Source organism: Martes martes (assembly GCF_963455335.1).
Source record: "Martes martes genome assembly, chromosome: 3".
Lineage (NCBI taxonomy): Eukaryota > Metazoa > Chordata > Mammalia > Carnivora > Mustelidae > Martes > Martes martes.
This window is the reverse complement of record NC_137890.1, coordinates 168,195,958-168,216,426: the sequence shown is the minus strand read 5'-3', so window position 1 is coordinate 168,216,426 and position 20,469 is coordinate 168,195,958. Positions and strand designations below refer to the sequence as shown.

Genomic DNA, 20,469 nt, shown 5'->3' with positions numbered 1-20,469 from the left:
TTCTCCCAGGTCCCCTCGCAGGCTTCTGGGAGTTGTAGTTTCTGGTCTGTAGGCAGGACGGAAGGAGCGGGGGAGGCCCCTTACGCAAACTACAATTCCCGGCGGGGAGCGCGGTGAAAGGGGGTGGGATCTGAACATGGCGGCGGTGGTAGCTGCTACGGCGCTGAAGGGCCGGGGGGCGAGAAATGCCCGCGTCCTCCGGGGTAAGGAGAGGGACCCCGGGGAGGGCAGGACGGCAGGGGACCCCCTTTTTTATACATCCCGACCAGCGATAGCAGGAGATCATGGCTGTCGATTCCTCCCCGCACCCCGCTCTGCAGGATCATAAAGAGTCTGGGGGCTAAAAGATGCTCTCTAGAGGTCACACAGTTCATCCACCTGCCCTCAAGTTACGCGACACCTCTGGGGTCGTGCTGCGAGAGGGAGCTCTGGGGAAGCCTTTTAGAACCCCGCGCTCCAGGTGTTTCACACTCACCGCAGTGCAGAGGAAAGAGCCCTGGGCTTCTGGAGGCTTGGGTTCTAGCCCCGGATAATTAGCAGTTTGACCTTGGGCGAAGCAGCTCGTCTCTCGGGGCTTCAGTTTCCTCTTGTCTAAAATAAGGGGAGAGAGTAGACTACCTTTAAGCTCCCAGTGCTAACATCCTGCAGTTTGAAAACCTTTCCTCGGATTTCCTTCATACGACTTATGTCAGCCCCACTGCAGTCCTTCACATCCTGTCGTCCGAGCAGATGAAGAACAACGAAGCTCGCTCTCCTGGCACCAGGGTGATGAGCCCGCAGTGACGTGGAAGTGGCTTCCAGAGGTGCCACCTCGATGGCAATTTTCCCATTTCCCTTTGGATTCTCCCTGGCACTTGTTACTTCAAACTACCGGTCACTCCCCTTCCTCCCCTGGGCTTTCTTCTCCTCCTCTCTTACTGACCCTCCTTCTTTCCATCCACAGGGATTCTCTCAGGAGCCACAGCTAACAAGGCCTCCCACAACAGGACCCGGGCACTGCAAAGCCATAGCTCCCCAGAGTGCAAGGAGGAGCCGGAGTCCCTTTCCCCTGAGCTGGAATACATTCCCAGAAAGAGGGGCAAGAACCCCATGAAAGCTGTGGGACTCGCCTGGTGAGTTTTAACTAAAACTCTTTGCCCACCAATGGGGAGTGGCACAGGGGAAGGTGGGACCCAGAAACTTCTCCAAGTTTCAGGTGGTGAGTTGAATCGAGGTTGTGGGGACAGAACTGCTTGGTGTGAGAACTGGAATCTCAGAGCAGTGGCGCAGGGGAGGTGGGAAAGTATGTGGAATTGGAGGCACAGTGGGTTTTCTGTGTAGTAAGCTGAGCTGATCTCATTTGAATTTGGGTCCCTGGCCGCCTTCTCTCTTTTGGGAGCTTGGGCTGAAAGCCCATTGAGCTCTTTCACTGAGATCATGTGAGATTATGTTAGTTGTATAAGTAGCATCTAGGTGTTCAGTATATCGTTATTTGGATCTGACTCTGACCTTAGTGTGTATTGTTGATCAATATTAAAAGAAAGAAGGGGAAAATTAACACTTTTTTCTGCACCTGAGGTGTGCCAATACTTTACAATGTAATGTTTTAGTTTTTTCTGAGATAAACATTACATCCCCTAAATCCAAAAGACAAAACATTTTTTTTAAATTCCATCCCATTTCACAGAGGCTGGAACTAAGATTCAGAGGTGGGATTCCCACCAGGTCTCGTGACTCCATGCGCTCTACTCCACACCACAGTGCCAAGCAGGTAGTGGTGGTTACTCAGATGAAGAAGGGGGTCTGGGAAGGGATGTGTGTGGGGCGGTTACAGCAGAGAGAACCTTTGCCAGCACTTGGGAGAGGGAAGGAGGATAGGCCGTCTGGAGAACCTTGCATGGTCGGTATGGCAGGATCGCAGGGCCCACGTCGAGGGGCATGAAACTGTAGGGGACAGGAGTGAAAAGGTGGGCAGAGGACCAACCACACTGGGCCTTTTGTGCTGTGCCTAAGAGTTTGGATTTGGCCGGGAAGTGATGGAGAGCTGTTAAGGAGTTTAAAGCAGTGCGGTAGCCAGGATCTGATTTGCTTGGGGCCCTCCAGCAGCCAGTTGGAGGAGGCTGCCCAGAAACGAGAGGTATTGCAGTGTTCCTGCGATGAAGCTGGAATGAGATTCCCCCAGCTCCTCTGGCTCAGGCTTGGCCCCTCCCCAAACCCCGTGCACATCTCCCCACCCCTAGGGCCATCGGCTTCCCCTGTGGTATCCTCCTCTTCATCCTCACCAAGCGGGAAGTGGACAAGGACCGTTTGAAGCAGATGAAGGCTCGGCAGAACATGCGGGCATCCAACACGGGCGAGTATGAGAGCCAGAGGTTCAGGGCCTCCTCCCAACACGCCCTGTCTCCTGAAGCTGGGTCAGGGGTGCAAGCCTGAGAAACACTGCAGCCCTCCCCTAGACTCTATTGACTGTGGCCTTCAAGACTGTGAAGTCCTTTGGGTTTGGCCAGGATTCCAGCCCTTGCCCGTGAGGGCCGCCAGAGGGTGCATGAAGCCCGGGCCGCTGCCAGCGCCTGCCCTGCCCCTCCCCAGAAACCAGCCAAAGGCAAATAAAGTCACAGAGTGTTTTGAGCGCCAAGGAACCAGGAGTGGGCTTGTGAATTCCTTGGGACGGGAGGGGCCGAGGGAGGGGTTGGTTACTTACTTGTGCTCCCTCTCACAGAAGCCCTCAGTGTTCCTGGCTGGCTGGTTGGGGAGACCACAGAGACTTAAATACAACAATCCTAGGCTTGGGCTCTGGGGACCAAGCCTTCAGAGCTGCTGGCCAGGAGGGTGGGGCCCCCTGAGCCTCTAACAAAAAATAAAGAGAATTCAAAAAGGGCATTCCGAGTGGGGGCGGGTGGGGTGGGGGTAACTCCTCCTCTTGGTCCGGTCCAAGTGACTGGGCCCTCTGGGCCTCAGTTTCCTTGTTTGTAACAGGGATTGGGCTAGTGATGTCTAAGACATGGGTTCTAAATTTGAACCTGTGGTTCATCTCCCCCCATCCCCACCTGTGAAATTGTGCGTACACATACAGCTTTGTGGGGAGGAGACTTCATAGCCCTCGTGTGCTTTTGTAAAGGGTCCATGATGCAGAAAAGGTCATGTGCCACTGCTCCGACAGGTCCCTGCCAGACCCGATATTTCAAGGTTGAACCTTTACCAGTCTTTTGCATCCATCACCAAGAAGCAGTGGGGCAAAATGTATTTGGTTATCTTAGCAAAGGCAGAAGACACGAAGCCAGAATGTAGAGGTCGGAAGTGGGTGCTTTGGGCAGAGCCAAACCAGCACTCCCAGAGCTCCCACCTTAAAGAAATCAGATCCAAATAGGGGTTTAACTTCTAAACATAAAACTTTATTACATTTCTAGTTATGTCCTTTTGCATGATATATTTAGGACCAAGTAGTTAAGAGAAGTCCTAATTATACTCTCAGGCTGATTTGGTTTCCACCCCCCACCAACAGAGTGACTCTTGTCCCCCTTCCCCATTCCAGCTTGAGGCACTTGGTGTCATGAAGAAAGTGGCAGCTGGCTGGAGAGATAAGGCTCAAGTCTAAAATCCCCCAACACAAACTGAGAGGAAGTCTCCTTTCGCTCAGGGTCCTCCCCAGGTTAGCGTAAGGAAAGAACACAGACATTTCCAGGGACACCACAGGAGGCTTTCATTTCCCTCAGACCAGGTGGAAGACACAGAGCGTTTCCCCTGCCCCCACCCTGGCCTCTCTGCCTCTCTTCCCCCTCGTTACTTCCTGGCCACACTTACAGTCCTACAAACCATCCCACTGCCTAACTTTTGCTCCTCACTTTCTGCTCTGAGCAGCTTAGGCACAGGAAGCCAGAGGTCTCTGACCAGAGATCTCAGAAGCACCCAGGGAGGCCCCAGGCGGCTGCGAATGGGCCTGTCCTCTCCACCACCAGAAGCCCTGCGGAAGCCCAGGGGAGATGCTGCTCTGTGCTTGGCCCCTGTGCTTGACTTTACTTACCCTCCTCTTCCTGCCCCGCTCCAAATAAACAGTAGATACGCATATGCCATTAAAAGAAGAGGGACTGAAGCGGGGGAAGACCATGGGCACAGATTTCTTCTACCTTCATGAGCTCGAAGGCACCAAGGGTTGTCAAAGGAGTACTGGATAATGGCCTAGGAGTCCAGGAGGCTGGGGACAAAGTTCTCTGGCTTTCTGGGGTGTTGAGGGAGGAAATAGCTCTCGTTACAGACCCTGGAAGCCTATGGCAGAGGTGGGAGGGGATACCTCATCACCTTGAAGTCACTTCTACTGCTTGTATTCCTTTTTGGCTAGAGAATAGGCTCTCCTAGTCCCTCCCTGCAACCCCAGCTGTTGAGAAGAGTTTGGTGCCACGTAGCAGGTGGAGGAAGAAGGCACATCTGCCTCGTGCTGTCTGGGTCTGCCAAAGGCAAGTTAGTCCCCAGTTCCTCCAGCCCACCAGGTACCTATGCATCCCCCTCCAGAGAGGCCACCCGTCCCAGGACAGAAAAGAAACTGGGCATGTTACTGGAGGGGAAGGAAAGGGATGGATGTGAGGTCCAGACTCCAGTCACAGCCGCCCAGCCCTCGATGGAAGGGAGAGCCCACAGTGGGGCGGAATGCGGTGCTCCTTAATTGCGATCCCCGAGCAGCTGCAGCACAAAGGTGAAAATGTAAATGATGTCGGTGTAGATCTGCAGAGCGCCAGTGATGTAGTCCTCGGGGCTGATGGTGTGCTTCCGGTTCCCCAGGACCAGCTGTGTGTCATAAGCCAGGAACTGTAGGAAAAGGGAAGGCACACGTGAGGACCCCGGGGCTCAGTGGCCAGAGGTCCTTTCTGGTTCTTGTTTCAGCTGTTCCCAGCAAATCTGTCATGGGAGCCTCTGTGCTGCTTAGAGACACGCTAATGAACAGCACAGCACATGGTCTCTATCCTCAAGTGGCCCACCATCTAGAAAGGGGAAGAGACCCACCCTCATCTGTGATATGGCTTCCTGGGTGTGCTCCATAGCTGGTAGTGAACAAGAGAGGGCAGGAATGCCCAGAAAAGCAGTCCCCTCTTGACAGTGGAGAGAGGGATGGGTAGCTGTGACCCTCCCCTGCCTCCCACACAGCCTAAAGTCATGCTCTATCCTTCTGGTCACTCCCTGCCCAAGCCCCTCAACTCCCCTCCTGAGAGGGAACAGGTCCTTACTCACCAATGTGAAGCAGATGGCCCCCAGAGCGGCATAGACCATGTGGAGCCAGTAAATCTGGGGAGAGGGGGCAAGGATGGTGTTAGAGATCTTAGCAAAGCACGGGCCCAGGCAGTTCTTCAGAACCGGCTTCTCACCCACCCCTGACTTCTGGCACTTGAGTTGGGAGACCCAGGAAGCTAGCTACATGAAAGGACCAGTTCTGCCTTCTAGATTGAGGAAGAAATTAGGAGGAGTAACATATTTGGGGTGCCTGGCTGGCTCAGTCAGTGGAGCATGCAACTCTTGATCTTTGGGTTGTGAGTTCGAGCCCCACATAGAGTATAGAGATTACTTTAAAAAAAAAGAATAGTAACAAATTTGGACAGAGAAAACAAGCCATCCTTCAGTGCTCATATGACACCAATCTCCAAAGTTACGGTACAGAAGTGTCTCCTGTACTTCTGGAAAAAAGCAGGTGGTTGTGTTTTCGCTCTGGGAGGGGCAGAGCCAGGCAGGCACTGGTTGAAGAGCCCTGTCACCTCTCCCCCAGTCCTAGTCCACACTTAGTCATGGTTCTTGCAGCCAGCCTGGGAAGGAAGCCCCCAGCCACACTAAGGACTGCCAGAATCCTGGAGCCCTCCACCGGCCTGTTCATAGAAGGCCAGGGCTGGCCATGGTCCGGTAGGCAGGTGCCCTCCCAGCACTGTGCTCCCCTCCTCGCAGGTCCCTTCCATCCAAGCCCATCTTCTTAGTCCTGGGCACCTCTCCCATCTCCCTTCTAGAACCTAACCTCAGCTGTCAGGCACATCTCACCCACTACTTCCCATGGGAATTCTGCTGTGCTGACCAGGGCTTCGGGTTCTAAGTCTCCCAGGGCCTTCTAACTCCAGATAGAGATTACCCTAACCCAAAGGATGGTGCTCCAGTGTTGGTCCCTTTGCTAGCCAGTAGAGGGCTTCCAGAAGTCAGAGCCTGCCCAAAGGCCTGGGTGGAGCCTACTCCAACACTTTATACGGAAAGTCTCCTCTGAGAGCTAGGTTCACTGAGCCCAGCTCTCCCAGGACACTCACATATTTGAAGGACAGCACAATGGCAGTAACAATCCCAGTCACCATCATCACAATTCCCAGGACACAGAAGAGGCCTGTGCACGAGGTGAAGTCCACCTGCCAAGAAGGGAGAAGGAGGCACCCATCAGACGAGTGTCACAACCAGCAGCCCAGCCAGACTGCCCCAGCTCCCCAACTACGAAATCCCAGTGCTGCCTCCTAGAAGGCGTGGTAGTAACCATGACATTCTAAAGACCGATGCAAGGAAGAGTTTTGCAGGTGCAGATAGGACGGGAAGGGGATCGGGATCTCTGAGGGAAATCCCTGGTGTAGAGCGGTCTGGGCCATGGCAGGCCTGCTGCAGGGCCAAGCCTGGAGGACCAGTTTATATAAGTAAAGGGGGTATGGGGTGGCCAGGGAAGCTCCCCACCCCCATACCCTCACCTTGGTCTGAAAGCAGAAGATGGTGACCGAAATGGACACCACAGCAGTGATGATCATTGCAATGATGACGGCCTTGGTTTCATATACACTGAGGGGGAAAAAGGAGTGTGGAGAGGCCAGAGGCGTAAGTCATGCAGGAATGACTTCAAAACTTTCACTTCTAGAGGGATCCTGCCCAGCATCCCCCCCTCCACGCAGATGACTGCCAGCCCAGGGATGCCCCACTCCCCCATAATACTCCGCAAAAGTGTGGTGATTTGTCCCCGAGTATACCTGGAAATGGTGCCCGTCATGAAGCCCATGGCAAGAGTCTGAGGGGAAGACAAAGACGAGAGTGGAACATGTAAGAAAGGCAAGCCCCTGGAAGCACGGCCATGGTGGACTGCCAGAGCTGGGGCCATGTGTGACTGAGTCCCAGGCAGCCAAGGGGAGACCAAGGCCATGGGCCAGGTTAGGGTGGGGGGAGAGCACCAGGGACATCTTCCACGGTTGTGTCTCTAGCCCTTCCCTGGGACCCACCCTCCCTCACGCCCTTTGTGACTTACAAAGATGGTCAGCAGGATGATGTTCCATGGGAAACGGCGTCTGAAGGGAAAGAGACGTGATTAAGTGACTTGGGGACCACCAGGTGTCAGAGGCTCCTTGAGCAGAAGGTAGTTCTTGGCTCCGGTGCTTGGAGAATGAGGCCTTGACCTGGGGGAGGGAGGCTGGCCTGGCCTTTGGTACCCACGCAGGTGTTCTATGCAGGGACAACATGGGCCAGTGGGACATGCAGCTCGTACACTGCCTGCTGGTGTAACTGTGAGGAAGTTACTCAGCCTCTCTGAGCGTTGGGTTCTTCCTACTTGTGAAATGGTTAAAGCGTTACCTGCCGTGCAGAGGTACCATAAAAACAGCAGCCACACGACAGACTCAATTCCACACAGGCAAGGGATTTTGAACACACCTGTACCTCAGCTGTGCCCATCACTACTCAGCTAGTAGTGGGATCCCCATTCTCCCCCAAACATCTGTCCCCCCTGCCCCCCACCGTCCCTTCTCATCATCTGTCTGGGACTCACCTGGGTCCCTGGCAGCAGGCAAGGGTCAGGTAGGTGGCCAGGAAGACAGCACTGACAAGAAAGAGATGAGGAAGTCGTCTCCAGGCCCATCGACCCCCCAACCCCCTCCGGGCCCCACCTGGCAGCACTTAGCAGGCTAGCAGACTGGGGGCTCTCAGAAGCTGGGCGTCCACAGAACCATCTGGAAGTCTGAAGGGAGGCTACCCAGGACAGGATTACCCCCAGCCAAGGCCCCGGAGAGCCTCTGAAATGGGGGATTTAGGCAGGAAGAAGGCTGAAGGAAACTGTGGCAGAGAAGCTAAGAGAACTTGGGGACCATTTGGCAGTCTGCCTGTTGCCACCAGTCCCCCACCCCTGCTCTCAGGAGCTCTGTGGTGCTGTCATTCCTCACTGGGTCACTCCCACACACCCACACTTCCCAGCACAGCTGGTAGCTTGAAGGGCCCCTCTCAGAATGGATATTGATCCCTGCCTTGAGAGAAGCTGGTCCTCACCTCCCTGCCCAGCCCCCCGCCCCCAACACACGTGCACACACAACAGAGGGGAGCAGAGACTCACTAGGACAGGTAGTAGACAAACAGGTTTCTCCTCACGAAATCACCAACCGGCTTCCTGTGGAGCAGGGGAGGAGGGGAGAGGAGTCACACAAGGCTTGGCTACCTCCTTGCCCAGGCCCTCCCAGCCACCGCATGCAGACTCCCCCTCGGGTCCATCTGAGCACAGGGTCCCCTCCAACCCACACTCAACACAGGGGACCCAGTAGAACTGGGCCGGGTCCTAAGACTCACACGAAGGTGAAGATAGCGATGATGGCCACTGTGATAAGCAACTGGATGGAGATGATGGAGTAAACCTGGAACACAAGCCAGGGTGGGGGGGCAGCACGTGTCACACCATCCCCTAGGAAGCAGCCAGCCCTCCCCCAGGAGCCCCAAAGACCGGCTCTGATGGTGGGGAAGGGGCTCTTTCTTAATTTTGAAGGATCTAGTCTTACTTCGCTTCCACCTGAGGGCCCTCCCCTGCTGCTGCCTGTCCTGAAGGCCACCCCAGAGTAAGGAGTCTGGCTCAGAGCCTACCCACACCCCCAGCGCTGACCCCCACCTGCAGCTGCTCCTTACTATCCCCTCACCTCTGCCCCCACCCCCACCCGGTTAGCCTGGCTTCCCTCCCTGCTTCCCCTCCTGCCCTCCCCCAACTACCAGACAGTCTCCTCCCAGCTCACACAGCACCCTTGTGCCCGCTCCTGTGCCCACCTAGAACAGCGCATGCGCACATGGGGGCTAGGGAGGAGGAGGGGCATAAACAAGTGTGGCCATTCTGGCTGCGAGCTGCTGCCAGTCTCACAGGAGAAAGAAGTTTGGGGAGGGCAGGACACTTTGGCAGAGCCCACCTAGGTTTTCCCAGATTGAATCTGTCCCTGGCCATAAGGTCAAGGAAGAGAGGAGTGAGAGGCAGGGAACATGGGTCAGAGGAGCTGCCCCCCTCCACCATGGCAGGGCAAAATTAGAAAGACGTTGGAAGGCGGCAGCATATCTCCATTGGAATGAGTGCCAGGGGTTCACAGTGCCTGGCCACCCACACCCCATTCCCCAGCCCAAGCGGTCCAGGGACAGTGGCCTCCCAGCCCGTGTCTCACCTTTCGGATGAAGGTGTGTCGGACTTTCCTGTCATCCCACTCTCCGGGCCCGAAGCTTTCACTCACTGCTCGCTCCTCCCCATCATAGCCCTGGCCTGGGCCTGGGGGGAGAGATCATGTGTGACCAACAGAGGAGTGGGACAAGTGGCCTCAATCCCGAAGCCCGCATGACATTATGTCAGAGTCTCTAGTATCTCCAGCCAAAAGACAGGTGCCATATACTCAGGAGCTCCTGACCCCAGCCAGGTTTTCTAGACGTCCTCAGGGTGACCCAGTGCTGGCCTGGACACCACACAGAGCCATGTGTCCCTGCCACGAGGGGCCTGAGGTATGAGCCCATCTGTCAGTGCACACTCATTTGTTTTTTTTAAGATTTTATTTATTTATTTGACAGAGAGAGAGATCACAAGCAGGCAGAGAGAGAGGGGGAAGCAGGCTCCCCGCTGAGTAGAGAGCCCCATGCAGGGCCCAATCCCAGGACCTTGAGATCATGACCCGAGCTAAAGGCAGAGGCTTAACCCTCTGAGTCACCTAGGCGCCCCAGTGCACACTCATTGAGGGCTCCCTGCGTGAGGGTGTCTGGCCCACACCTGGGTGCTCTGGGGTGTGAACACCCATGGTCCCTGTCATCTTGGGGTCACGACCTAGTGCGGAAGCTGGCAGGGGCAGGCTTGGAGCCTCGGTGACAGGAGCTGGCAGCGGCAGGTCAGGAATGATGAGAGGAAAGGCAGGTAGACACACGGAGCATACGTGCGGAGGGTGGGGAACAGAGCGGGGGTCGTCGTGTTCTCCATCTGGCAAACATGAGCATTCAGGGATGCTAGGGGTCTGTATGCCTATGACTGGGCGTGACCATGAACGTGGCTGGTATGCGAATATCCCCGCCAGAACACGTATGAACACGTGCAGGCGGTTGAGGGCTGGCCATGGCCCGGCATTCCAGAGGCTGCGGGGCTCAAAATGTTCCTTCAGTGCTTCCTTGAGAACCACTTTCAAAATCCTCACATGAGCCATTCACCAAAAGTCGCCACATCTAATCTCTCATTTTGGACCCAACAGAGCAGTTACCTGCCATGACATTTACCAAACATCCAAATGACTTCTGGATGTTTGCAAAACTCAGATGTTATCTTAACAGAGGAGGACCTGTTAGCACCAAGAATACTTAAAAAAAAAAAAAAAAAGTGCTTCCGGTTCCAAAGGCAATTCCTAAGTGAGGAGTCTAGGCGTAGAGGGGACAACTGTCTAATTAAGACACAGTAACTAGTTACTTCATCCTGCCACTTTCTCATCTGATGTGTAAGTTCTGGTGTGTGACTGTGGACTCAGTTTTCCTTGATGAATAAGGGGTTAGCAAGCATCTGGTGTGGGGGGGTGAGGTGCCGAGGGGGCAGGTGGGGGGGGTAACAAAGGTGGGGAGACAGGAAGAGAGAACTAAAGAGGAAATGAAAAAAGGGATGAGACAGGAAGCTGAGAAGGAAGGAAAAGAGGTGGCTTGTGTGGGCCCAGCGCTGCCCCGCCGTCCCCTCCCCCCAGCTCCCTTCAGGGACTCACCGTAGTGCATGGGCATCGGGTGGATAGGCGGCATTGGCTGCGGGTAGCCAGCAGGGTGACCGTAGCCAGGCTGGGGGTAGGCTGGGTAGGCAGGGTAGCCACCAGGCAGGACAGACGGCTGCCCGTAGCCCCCCTGGGGTGGAGAGCCAGGGTACAGGGGGTTGCGGTCCTCATATGGAGGGGGGGCGCTGGGGTTGGACATGGCTGTTCGAGGGCTGAGGGGAGACCCCAGCTGCTGGCACCTGAAATGGAGATGAGCAAAGCAATCAAGGGTGCCCAGAGCCGGCGCACGGGGCACCAGTCCAGGCTGTCCCTGAGAAGAGGGGACCCTCATATTCTCTCTCTTAATCATGATCCCTGTGTGTCACACTCTGCCCTCAGGCCATCCTCCCAATCCCCACAGTGCTGCCAGCCCCACCAGCTCAGCCCCAGCCCCTCTGCCTTCATGCCAGCTTTCTGTCCATGGCACTACCTCGGTTCAGTTTCAGGCCCCAGGAAAGCAGAAGGGGAGATTTGTGCTGGAGCCCAGAGCAGTCACTGGGCCCCGGTGGTGTGAGGGGCGGGGCGGGGCGGGAACTCCCTGTGCTCGGCTAAGCAAAGCTTCCAGGGACCAGCCAAGCCTCCTGGGTGAGTCACAGGGCCAGCTGGGACCCATTGCAGGGGTCAGCCCAGCCCCCAGGGCAGCTGGCAGGAGCTTAGGGCCTGAAAGGCAGAGCTGGGGAGGAGCCAAGGCTCCAAGTGGAGGGGGAGGGGTGTGGACAACAAGTGAACCCCAGGGCTGAGCCACCAGGCACCAAGCCGGAGGGCAGCCGGCCCACGGCCAGTGGCTGAGTCAGGGGAGGCCAGTGGCTGAGTCAGGGGACGCTGGAGAGGTCTAGGTGAGTGGGTGCACTGGGCTGGCCACTCGGAGCTGGGAAGCTGCAGAAAAGGGCAGGCCAGAGACAGGGCTTTCTGGTTCCTTTGGGTAATAGCTGAGGCACATCCGATAGGTCTATAGCATCCTCTGGCTGTGTTGTGCGGGGAGTGGACAGTGTGTGCAGGCCCAGAACCCCCCTGGAGGGACAGACACATGTCTTGAACCCTGCGGCCTCTGGTATCCCCATGTTCCCCAGCAGGGGCCGTGGCTAGGGGGAAGGAGAGCGCCCTGAGGAGTCTGCCACCAGACAAGACCCAGGTCTGCAGCGGGAAGACTCCCATAGCCAGGGGAAGGCTGAAGAACGAGGAGGGAACCCCCAAAACAGCTCAAAGTGACCTCCAGGTTGTGTGCCCCCAAATGCTCAGTTCAGATAAGGGAATCAAGGCACGTAACAGTGAAGGGACGCATAACTCCCAGGGTCACAGAACTAGCAGAGGAAGGAAGGCACAAACAGCACCGAGGCCTTTAGGGGCCTGGGTATGCATGATCTGTGTTTTTAGTATATGTGCTGCCGAAGCGAGCACGTGCATGATCTGGGTTATACTGCGTTCTCGATGCCTCTTAGGCCAGATAAATGTCCTCCAGGCCTGGTGTTCCCTCTGAGGTGGCAAAGCTGGGGCTGGAGAAAAGCTAAGGAGGAGGTCCCAGAAAGGCCCGATGTCCCTGGTAATGAGCCTTGACAGTGCCACAGTCTCCTCCTACAGCATCTCCCAAGGGGCTGACCTTTAGGACCTCACAGGGAGGAAGCACCCCCAGATCCAGGCAGGCAGACATCCCCAGAACTTCTGCTGGAAGGAAGAGAGAACTGGCTTCTCTTATTAGGGTACTCCACGGAGTTCAGGGATCAGAGAAAGGACTGTGTTATCTCTTCTCTCTTAGAAGTGGGAGAGCTCAGAGAGGAGGTAGGGAGGGGCATGGAGGAGAGATCGAGTAACAGGCCAGGCCTCTAAATGGGTTACTTTGAGGAAAGCTGTTCTCCATCCTCCCAGAGTAGACAGACCAGCACAACAAGAATGTGTCAGGTCACAAATAAGAAAGACCTTTCTAGCAGTGAGGGTGTGACAGCGTGTCCACACCAGGCTTGTGGTGAAGGTCTACACAGTGGAGGAGAGTGACCTGACGAGATAAGGAGCCAAAGAGAACAGGAGAAGACCAAACACTGAGTCCTGCGAGTTTCAGAAACAGAGAAACGAACTGCTGTGGGAATGTTCTGGTCTCCTGTAAGGGTAGGGAAATAAGCATAGGTAGTTGTAATATGTAAATTCTCATAGATTTTTCAAAAGGATGAAACACAAACTGGCTCTCATTCCCGGGCAAGAGGCTCCTTCTCTCTACAGCCCCTTGCCTGCCCTTCTCCAGGAGCCCCTTCTAACTCCACCAAGAGAATGGCATCCTATTTGTAGAGGTGAACAGGTCATCTTTGGAGTAGGGCTCTCTGTCATTATTATGGCCATCCCGGCCCTGGGTCCATGGGACGCCCAGCCATCTGGGTGGTAGTACACAGGGGAACAGGCTGAATGTGACCCAAGAGACCCTGGCAGGGAAGGCTCCACGGTTGGAAGCCCCAGCAGGGCCACCACAGGGATGTCACCGTGACCCAGCCCTGTCAGCTGCTCAGGGTCCACCTCTGTAAAATGACATGTCACAGGCCAGGTGATCTGTGAGCTCCTTTCCAGCTCCAGCAGACTGAATTCTCAGAGGCACCCAGCTCTGTGGAGCTTGCCCTTTGCCCAGCCAGCAGCTGGCCCTCCCTCCTTCCTCTAAGCCGAGCCAGGCCAACAGGTCCCTTCCCGGACCACAGGGGCTGCGGCCGCAGAGTGTGGGGTGAATTACCAAGGGCAAGGTCGGCCTTCGAAGGGCCCCCCAGGAGACTCCAGTGGCCAGTTCCTGCTCAGAAGGCTACTGACACATAAGGACTCCCTTGCTCCTCCCTTGCCCCTCCCTCTGACTCTTCTGGTTTCAGAGGAATTCATCAGTAGACCAGCCTGCTGGGGACATAGCAGGTCACAGTCCAGGTGTCCAAGGGCTCAGCCACCAGCCCACGCTTACTAGAGACTGGCACTGGACCGCTTCACCTCACTATGCCTCGGTTTCTCCACCTGGAAAATGGGTTTAACACTATACTGGTACCCTCCATAGAACTGTACAACTATGCATAAAGCACTTAAAGGGGTACCTGCACCCCGATAAAAACAGTAAGTGGTGGCTGTTTTTAGTTATTATTTTATTAATCCTCACAGTCATCCAACAGGGAGGGTAATGTTATCCCATAGATGAAGAAAGGATTAAGTCACTGCCCCAAGGTTACTTAGCTAGGGTGTAATGAAGTCCACACCTGAGCTCAAGATGGACTCCAGAGGCCACACTCTAATCCCACAGCTGGACACCCTGTCCATCGAAGCCTCTCGTCACGTCTCATGGCTACCCATCTAAGACTCTAGCAACAACAGAAGGCTTACATGACAAGTAGACACCACCGAGCTGTTCAGCCCCCTCTAAAATCCGCCCCCCCAACCCCAGTTCCCAAATAACCACCAGGAGGTGAGGAGGGTGGTCAGAGATAGAGTCTTAACTGCCTGAGCTGAAAGCAAGCCCACTCATCTAAGACGAGCCAACCCCCTCGCTTTACCAACTGCACAGGAAGGTAGAGTGACCCATCCATGGTCACAGCGCTGGGCCTGGGGCTGGGACCACATCCCAGCTCTCTCAGTCCTGGGCATAGGAGAGGGAAACGGTGTTAGGCAAGTCAGGGGAGTGGCTAAGTTCAGCCTCACTCATCTCTGAGCAGGGCTGGGATGGGGGGTGGTGGGCTGCTGACCGCTGCCCAGCCTACATGAGGGGCCTGGCCACTTCCATGGCCTCGAGGCCTCCGCTAAGGATGAGGCTTGAGGCTGGCCTCCGCCTAGGTAGTAGGGACAGGGGGAAGTAGTCAGTGTTTGCTTTTGTAGCTATGACTAAGGGCAGGAGCTGGAGAACGTGGAGTCGAAAGGGAATGAGGGGAAAGGGAAGGGAGACAATCCAGAGACCAGAAACCAGGAATTGGGTCATTTGGGTTCCGCCAGGAGCTAGTGGAGGAGCTCACGGTCTCCAGGGGCTAAAAGGGACCTTTAAGGCTCCCCACTGGAAGCCTGACTTTTCCTAAAACACAGCAGGTACTCAGCTTCTCCTGAACACACTCCAGTAACCGGGAGCCAGGCTGTTCCCTTGCTGGCAGCCTGAATCTTTAGAACTTTCTTCCTCACCTTGCCTGTTATCAAGACATTCTAACTCTGCCCCATCCCTGCCATGTTACAGAGCTAAGTTTGCTCCTCCATCCTCAGGACCCCAATGCCCCCCGCAGGAAGGTGCGAGAAGCTCTCCTTTCTCCTCCAGACGCAGCCATCCTGGCAGCAGAAGCTGGTGGGCTCTGATGCAGGACTCGCTGGCTGTCAGGGATTTCGGATACAGCCGTGGGGGGGAACAGCCCCTTCCCCTGGAGCCAGCTCAGTGTGGCCACCACAGCCCAGCCAGCTGAGGCCCAGGCTCAGGCTCCCCTGGGGGCCCCTGAAGGGTTAAAGCTCTGGAATCTGCACAGAAGGGTTGAACCAAGGGTGTGTGTGTGTGTGTGTGTGTGCGCGCGCGCAGAAAGGAGCAGCTGACTGGTCCAGGCAGCCTGCCCTCCTCTCTGCCAGGAACGGATGCCCAGAGTCAGAATGGAAAGAATAGCTCAGAGTGTGCATCTCAGGAAACCCCACCCAGCAGACGTAGGAGCACAGTCCTTCCCTCCCGTTTCCTTTACCTACCCCAACACCCCCAGCTCTCACCCAGCCCCAGGAACCGGCCCCCCACTCCCCCACCCCGGCCCTAGCACAGAGCCACCAGGGCAGAGAAGTAAAAAGATACACCCAGAGGTGTCTGGGCAAGTCACCAGGCTGCCTGCACGCGGACCAAGAAGCCCAGAATCAACTTATCCTTCTGTCTGCTTGGCTTCTGGGAATAACAGCATGACGTGGAATGGATCTAAAAACAGCACGAGTGCCTTTAGAAATCATCTGGTTGTCTGACACACCAGGAAACCCCAATACCAAGAAAGTTCCCGCCCAGTGCACAAAAGGCCCTGTGGGTCACAGGTTTGGAACTTCCATTCCCAGCCCTGCCCACTGTCTGAGAACCCAGGAACAGATGTAAGCACACACACAGCGAGGCGGAGCCAGGACAAGCCACCCCCCACCCAGTCCTCTGTGCCCTCACCCTGCTCAGAAATAGATAAGACTGCCAACCCATGACTTCCGTCCTGACCCCTGGGTCTCGAGCCCAGGGCAGCCTCTCCCATCGGAGCTGAGAGGGGTCGCATGGGGAAGACGCCCTGGAGAGCACAGGAGGACCCAGGCCCCACAGTTCTGTCACCCTTCTTCACGGGGGTGGGGAATATAAGTGTGTCACCAGTGTGGGTAAGCTCAGTGACTCCAACCACGTCACTGGTCCCAAAGGCCTGGATGTGCAGATAAGGAAGGAGGATTCAAAAACACTGTGCCTAGCCACCTCCTCCCTTGCCTTTCATCTCCGGCTTTTCCTTGAGTCTTGAGATTAGGAGGGAGGAGAGGCAGATGTAATTAGCAACCCACGGTGGAGAGGGGACTAACCCTTCCCTCAGTGGGCAGGGCAGGCAGGAAGGAAGAGAGCCGCTTATAGCAGTGAGTACTAGGTACCCGTCACTGGCTCCTAAGGCAGGTCTGAGCCTGACAACAGCCCTCTGAGGTGTGTTCTTATCCCCATCTCCAGAGGAGAAAACTGAAATTCAGAGAAAAACAGATCTAGGGGGCCACAGCAGGCAAACATCAGAGATGTACTGGAACCCAGGCTAGACATCCGATTTTAGAGTCCAGGCCCTTTGCTTTTACACCTGCTTGGAACACGAGCCCCTCAGGCAACCCTATCAGCCACCCTCCAGGATGGACTGGTGTAGTGAGGACCTTTCCCTTGGAGAGAGTCAGTCCATGCCAGAGCCCAGGGTTAGAACGCAGGGAGCAGAGTTCTTGTCTGGCTCCTAACACCGCTGTGAGTCCGGGTGGGCCACTCCCCATCCCTGGGCTCTCTCTTCCCCACCATAAAACAGGTACACTAAGCCAAAAGATCAAGTCTATTCCAACTCCAACAGCCTCTGCTTCTGAAGGAGCAGCCCGACAGAGCACAGCGGGTCAGGGCAGACCGCCCTGCTTCGTAAAGAATCTACACCTGGGCTTACTCCCCATCTAGAACGGCTACAGAGGCAGAGACATATGGCATGTTCCAGGGATGGGAGTGGCCCTAACATCCTCCCTCCCAAACTGTCCCCATATTGCCCTCTGGAACCTGCCGCCAGCATTTCCAGGGCTCTCACTTAACAGCCGGCAGAGAAACAGTCTAACAGTGTAGACAAGAAAGACGACCAGGCAGGAGGGAGATCAAGAGACCTGGGCTCCAGTTCTAACCCTGCCACCAGGCAAGTGACCTCCATTGGCCTCCTTTCCCCACCCCCCACACCAGCTCCCATGGGGCAGCGGGGAGGGAGGGACCAGTTACCCAGAACCCTGGAGCTGAGAGCTAAACTCATCCAACCAGGCATTTCCCGGACTGTTCTAAAGAACAGCACCCCAGAGATGTTACTGGATGAGCTCTGAAACAGAGAAGTCTGAAAAACAATCAGTACCCCTTTCGGAAATTCCCAAGGCACAACGGCATATCCAGCCTCTGCAGTCCTGCAGGGGGCAAGAGCTGTTTGGCTTTGTTGAACCCAGCTTCCCCCGAGACTTCCTTGAGCCTGAAACAGTTTTAATCAGGGCACACTTAATTAATATCCCGTGGGATCCTGACCAGTCCACCTTTGTTTTACAGAGACCCAACCCTGAGAATGATTCCTTTCCTAACCCCTCGTATCTTAAAGCCCCTGTCCTCCTAGCCAGCCCTCGGAGCAGTCACGTGAAGTACAGGCGTGTCCCCTCACTCCGCATCACTCTTCCTCTCCCCCCCGACCACCCGCCCCACAAGACGGCTGCTGTCCTCTCCACAGTGGCCTTTACTGCCAAGGGCTGGGCGACATCTTCAACCAGCACAGAACTAGGAGACTGGCGTCCCCTAACATCACCCTTATGGAATGGGAAAAATACCATTCATTAAATACAAAGACTCATCCGTCTTCCTCCCTGACCAGTGTACTGAGGACTCTCCGCAGCCGGGACTGTGGCCTGTGGACTTCCAAACATCTCTACTTCCAAATAACACCCAGGTTTTGGTCTAGAAGCCCAGACTTTTAGGGTTGGAGGATCCGGTCAAGGCCATCCCCTCCACGGCATTCCCAACGGAATATTCAAGAAGGCCCACATCGGTGTTAACCATATTGTCAGCAGAGGCCTCCTTCCCAGAAAGCTGTCTGAGCGTGCCCGCTCTGGCCCTCCCACTCCAGCCCTGTGAAAACACGAGCGTGTGTTTCTTCTCTGGGGCTTCTGCTCTTTCTGAAGGAGCCAGGGTGAGAAGTTTGGGGGGTGGATGTGCTCTGAGGAGGACAGCTTCCAGCCAAGGCTCCCGTACCCATGGGAGGTGTCGTAGTTGAAGCGGCTGTTACCCCAGCTCCTGATATGACACACTCCCCACACTTTCAGTGTACCCCATCATTACCTCTCTGACGTGCCCATTTTTACAAGTGAGGGCCTGAGGTCATGGCACCAGAAGACAGAGGAAGTCAGTGCCCTCGACACTGTGTGGTCCCACCACTTGTTCTTAAGTTACAAACTGGCTCTGTTTGGGTCCCCAGCCTAGAGGGCCAGGGACAGCAACCAGGTGAAGAGAAAGTATGGCTGCCACTTTGCCCCAGACAAAGCAGACCCAAGGCAGCACCTGGCTCCCGCTGCCACCACTGGCCAGGCCAAAGGCACCAGCTTTGAAACCAAAGCTCACCAGTGAGATGAATATTTCAGAGCCCCAGAGAACTGGATACCCGAGGGACCTGCCCTGACATCTGGCTCTGACCCTAGTTCCCAGGCCTTCCTCCACTTATCTCACATCCTAAGTTGGCATCGGGTAGAACGTCACCCCCCGGATACCACATCCAGGCCACAGTGGGGTGAGAGGGGATGGAGACACCCCCCCCCACAGAAGGACAAGAGCTGACGCAGGGCCCCCGGATCAGGGCCAAGCCTCCCAACAGCCTTCCCCAGCTTGCCCTCCCACCGTCTCCTGGCTCCCTGTCCGGCTCCACTTGTTTTCCCCTTTCCCAGGTTCCTGTTGGGTTTTTATGCTGACCCAGAGAGGGCACGAGGCAGACAGCACTTCCTTGTTGCTTTCTCAACCCAGCCTAGGGACAGTGGCTGGAAGCAGGCGGGCCGAGGCAAAGTCACGGTGACAGGGTTGGCCACTTCTCCACGCTAAGGACAGTGGGCCACTGGCTGCTCCCACCCCAAAAGCCAGGCCCCCTCCCCCCATTCCCATACTCAATTCACCTGGCTACGCCTAGGCTGGCACCAGCCTCCCGGCCGCTCCCCTCCCCCTACCGCCGGCCCAGGGCCCTGACAGCCCTCCTCCCGCGCGCTGCAGGCCACTCTGGGGGCTCGTATGGTGGACACACCCTGCGACACACGCGCCATTAGGAGGGAGACGTGACACCCTCAGACCCTAGCCCGCTCGCCCGGGCTCACAACCCACTGCTCCGCTCCCAACGCGAAACAGGCGCCCCTCGGCCGCCCGGACGCCGAGGGAAAGCGAAACTCCACGGGCGAGGGCCACAGATTGTCATCCGGCGCCGCCTCCCCGGGCCGAGCACTCGGAGAAAGTTCGGGGCGTCACCCCAGCCCCCGCCCCGTCCCCGCCGGCCCGCGGTCTCCCACTCCCGCGGGCCCCGGCCCCCTGACTTGCCTGGCCGCTCCGACGGTGCGGTCCCGGCCTCACTCCCGGCCTCCCTCCAAGCGCAGCTAGTCCGGCACGAAGCGCGCGGGCCGGCCCTGGGCTAGGCGGGCCTGGGCTGGGCTGGGGCTCCGCGCCCCGCCCCGTCGCGTCGGCCCCCCGTGGGGCGGGGCCTCGGGATGCCGCCAGGGGGCGCTGGGGGCCGCCCGGGGTCCCGCCCGCGTCGGGCGGCTCCGCGCGCGCCCCCCAAGGCCCGGACGACCGTCTAGGATTCTCGGATATAAAGGCAATACGTGATCATTGATGGAAACTTAGAAAACACAAACATACAGGAGGAAAATCTGTTCGCTACACGCCTCCCGACTTCCTGCGGAAAGTGCGTGTATTTTACTTGTCTTTCCAGAGTGGGGCGCATTGTATGATGTTTTATCCATTGCTTTTATTTTACTTAACATTTTATCATGAACATTTTTCTTGTCACTAGATAATTCTTCAAAAGCGTCATTTTAATGCCGCAAAGTATTCTATCACATAGCTATGCTGATTTATTAAATCAATTTCCTATCGGAAGACACTTAAATTGTTTCCCATTTCTCATTATCAGACACAAATCTGTGCTGAACATCCTTGACAATTCTCTTCTTTTAAAACCGAACGCACTTCACAGGTTTAAAACGTCAGATGTCCAGACATAAAGAAGGAACTTGGAATCTCTCTGTCTCTGGGAACTAGGACATTTCCTGCTTGAAGTTACTTCAACCTGGAAAGCGGGTGTTT

General features: G+C 56.0%; 2 protein-coding genes across 2 annotated transcripts; one reads left to right on the top strand and one right to left on the bottom strand.

Annotated features, from left to right (window-relative positions):
• Positions 1 to 60: 60 nt before the first annotated feature.
• LOC308339577 (putative hydrolase PNKD) lies at positions 61 to 2,858 on the top strand. Its single transcript, XM_080798382.1, has 3 exons — positions 61 to 203; positions 944 to 1,112; positions 2,220 to 2,858. The coding sequence occupies exons 1-3, from the start codon at positions 137 to 139 to the stop codon at positions 2,410 to 2,412; spliced, it is 429 nt and encodes a 142-aa protein (XP_080654508.1). The 5' UTR covers positions 61 to 136; the 3' UTR covers positions 2,413 to 2,858.
• A 486-nt stretch (positions 2,859 to 3,344) lies between these two features.
• TMBIM1 (transmembrane BAX inhibitor motif containing 1) lies at positions 3,345 to 19,845 on the bottom strand. The gene is made up of 12 exons (XM_080798381.1): positions 19,705 to 19,845; positions 10,923 to 11,164; positions 9,369 to 9,469; positions 8,521 to 8,585; positions 8,291 to 8,344; positions 7,733 to 7,783; positions 7,217 to 7,256; positions 6,945 to 6,982; positions 6,672 to 6,759; positions 6,249 to 6,344; positions 5,200 to 5,253; positions 3,345 to 4,779 (listed from the first exon to the last, which is right to left on the bottom strand). The coding sequence occupies exons 2-12, from the start codon at positions 11,122 to 11,124 to the stop codon at positions 4,633 to 4,635; spliced, it is 936 nt and encodes a 311-aa protein (XP_080654507.1). The 5' UTR covers positions 11,125 to 11,164; positions 19,705 to 19,845; the 3' UTR covers positions 3,345 to 4,632.
• Between the last annotated feature and the right edge of the window lie 624 nt (positions 19,846 to 20,469).

Bases quoted from the DNA above. Each gene is read 5' to 3' on its own strand.
- TMBIM1 (XM_080798381.1), bottom strand. From the start codon at position 11,124: ATGTCCAACCCCAGCGCCCCCCCTCCATATGAGGACCGCAACCCCCTG. The intron at 5,254-6,248 runs GTGAGTGTCCTG...CCCTCTCCCCAG, and splicing joins TTGTGCTGTCCTTCAAATAT to ATTTACTGGCTCCACATGGT. The intron at 4,780-5,199 runs GTGAGTAAGGAC...CTTTTCCTACAG, and splicing joins GGGCCATCTGCTTCACATTG to TTCCTGGCTTATGACACACA.
- LOC308339577 (XM_080798382.1), top strand. From the start codon at position 137: ATGGCGGCGGTGGTAGCTGCTACGGCGCTGAAGGGCCGGGGGGCGAGA. The intron at 204-943 runs GTAAGGAGAGGG...TTCCATCCACAG, and splicing joins AAATGCCCGCGTCCTCCGGG to GGATTCTCTCAGGAGCCACA. The intron at 1,113-2,219 runs GTGAGTTTTAAC...CCCCACCCCTAG, and splicing joins AAAGCTGTGGGACTCGCCTG to GGCCATCGGCTTCCCCTGTG.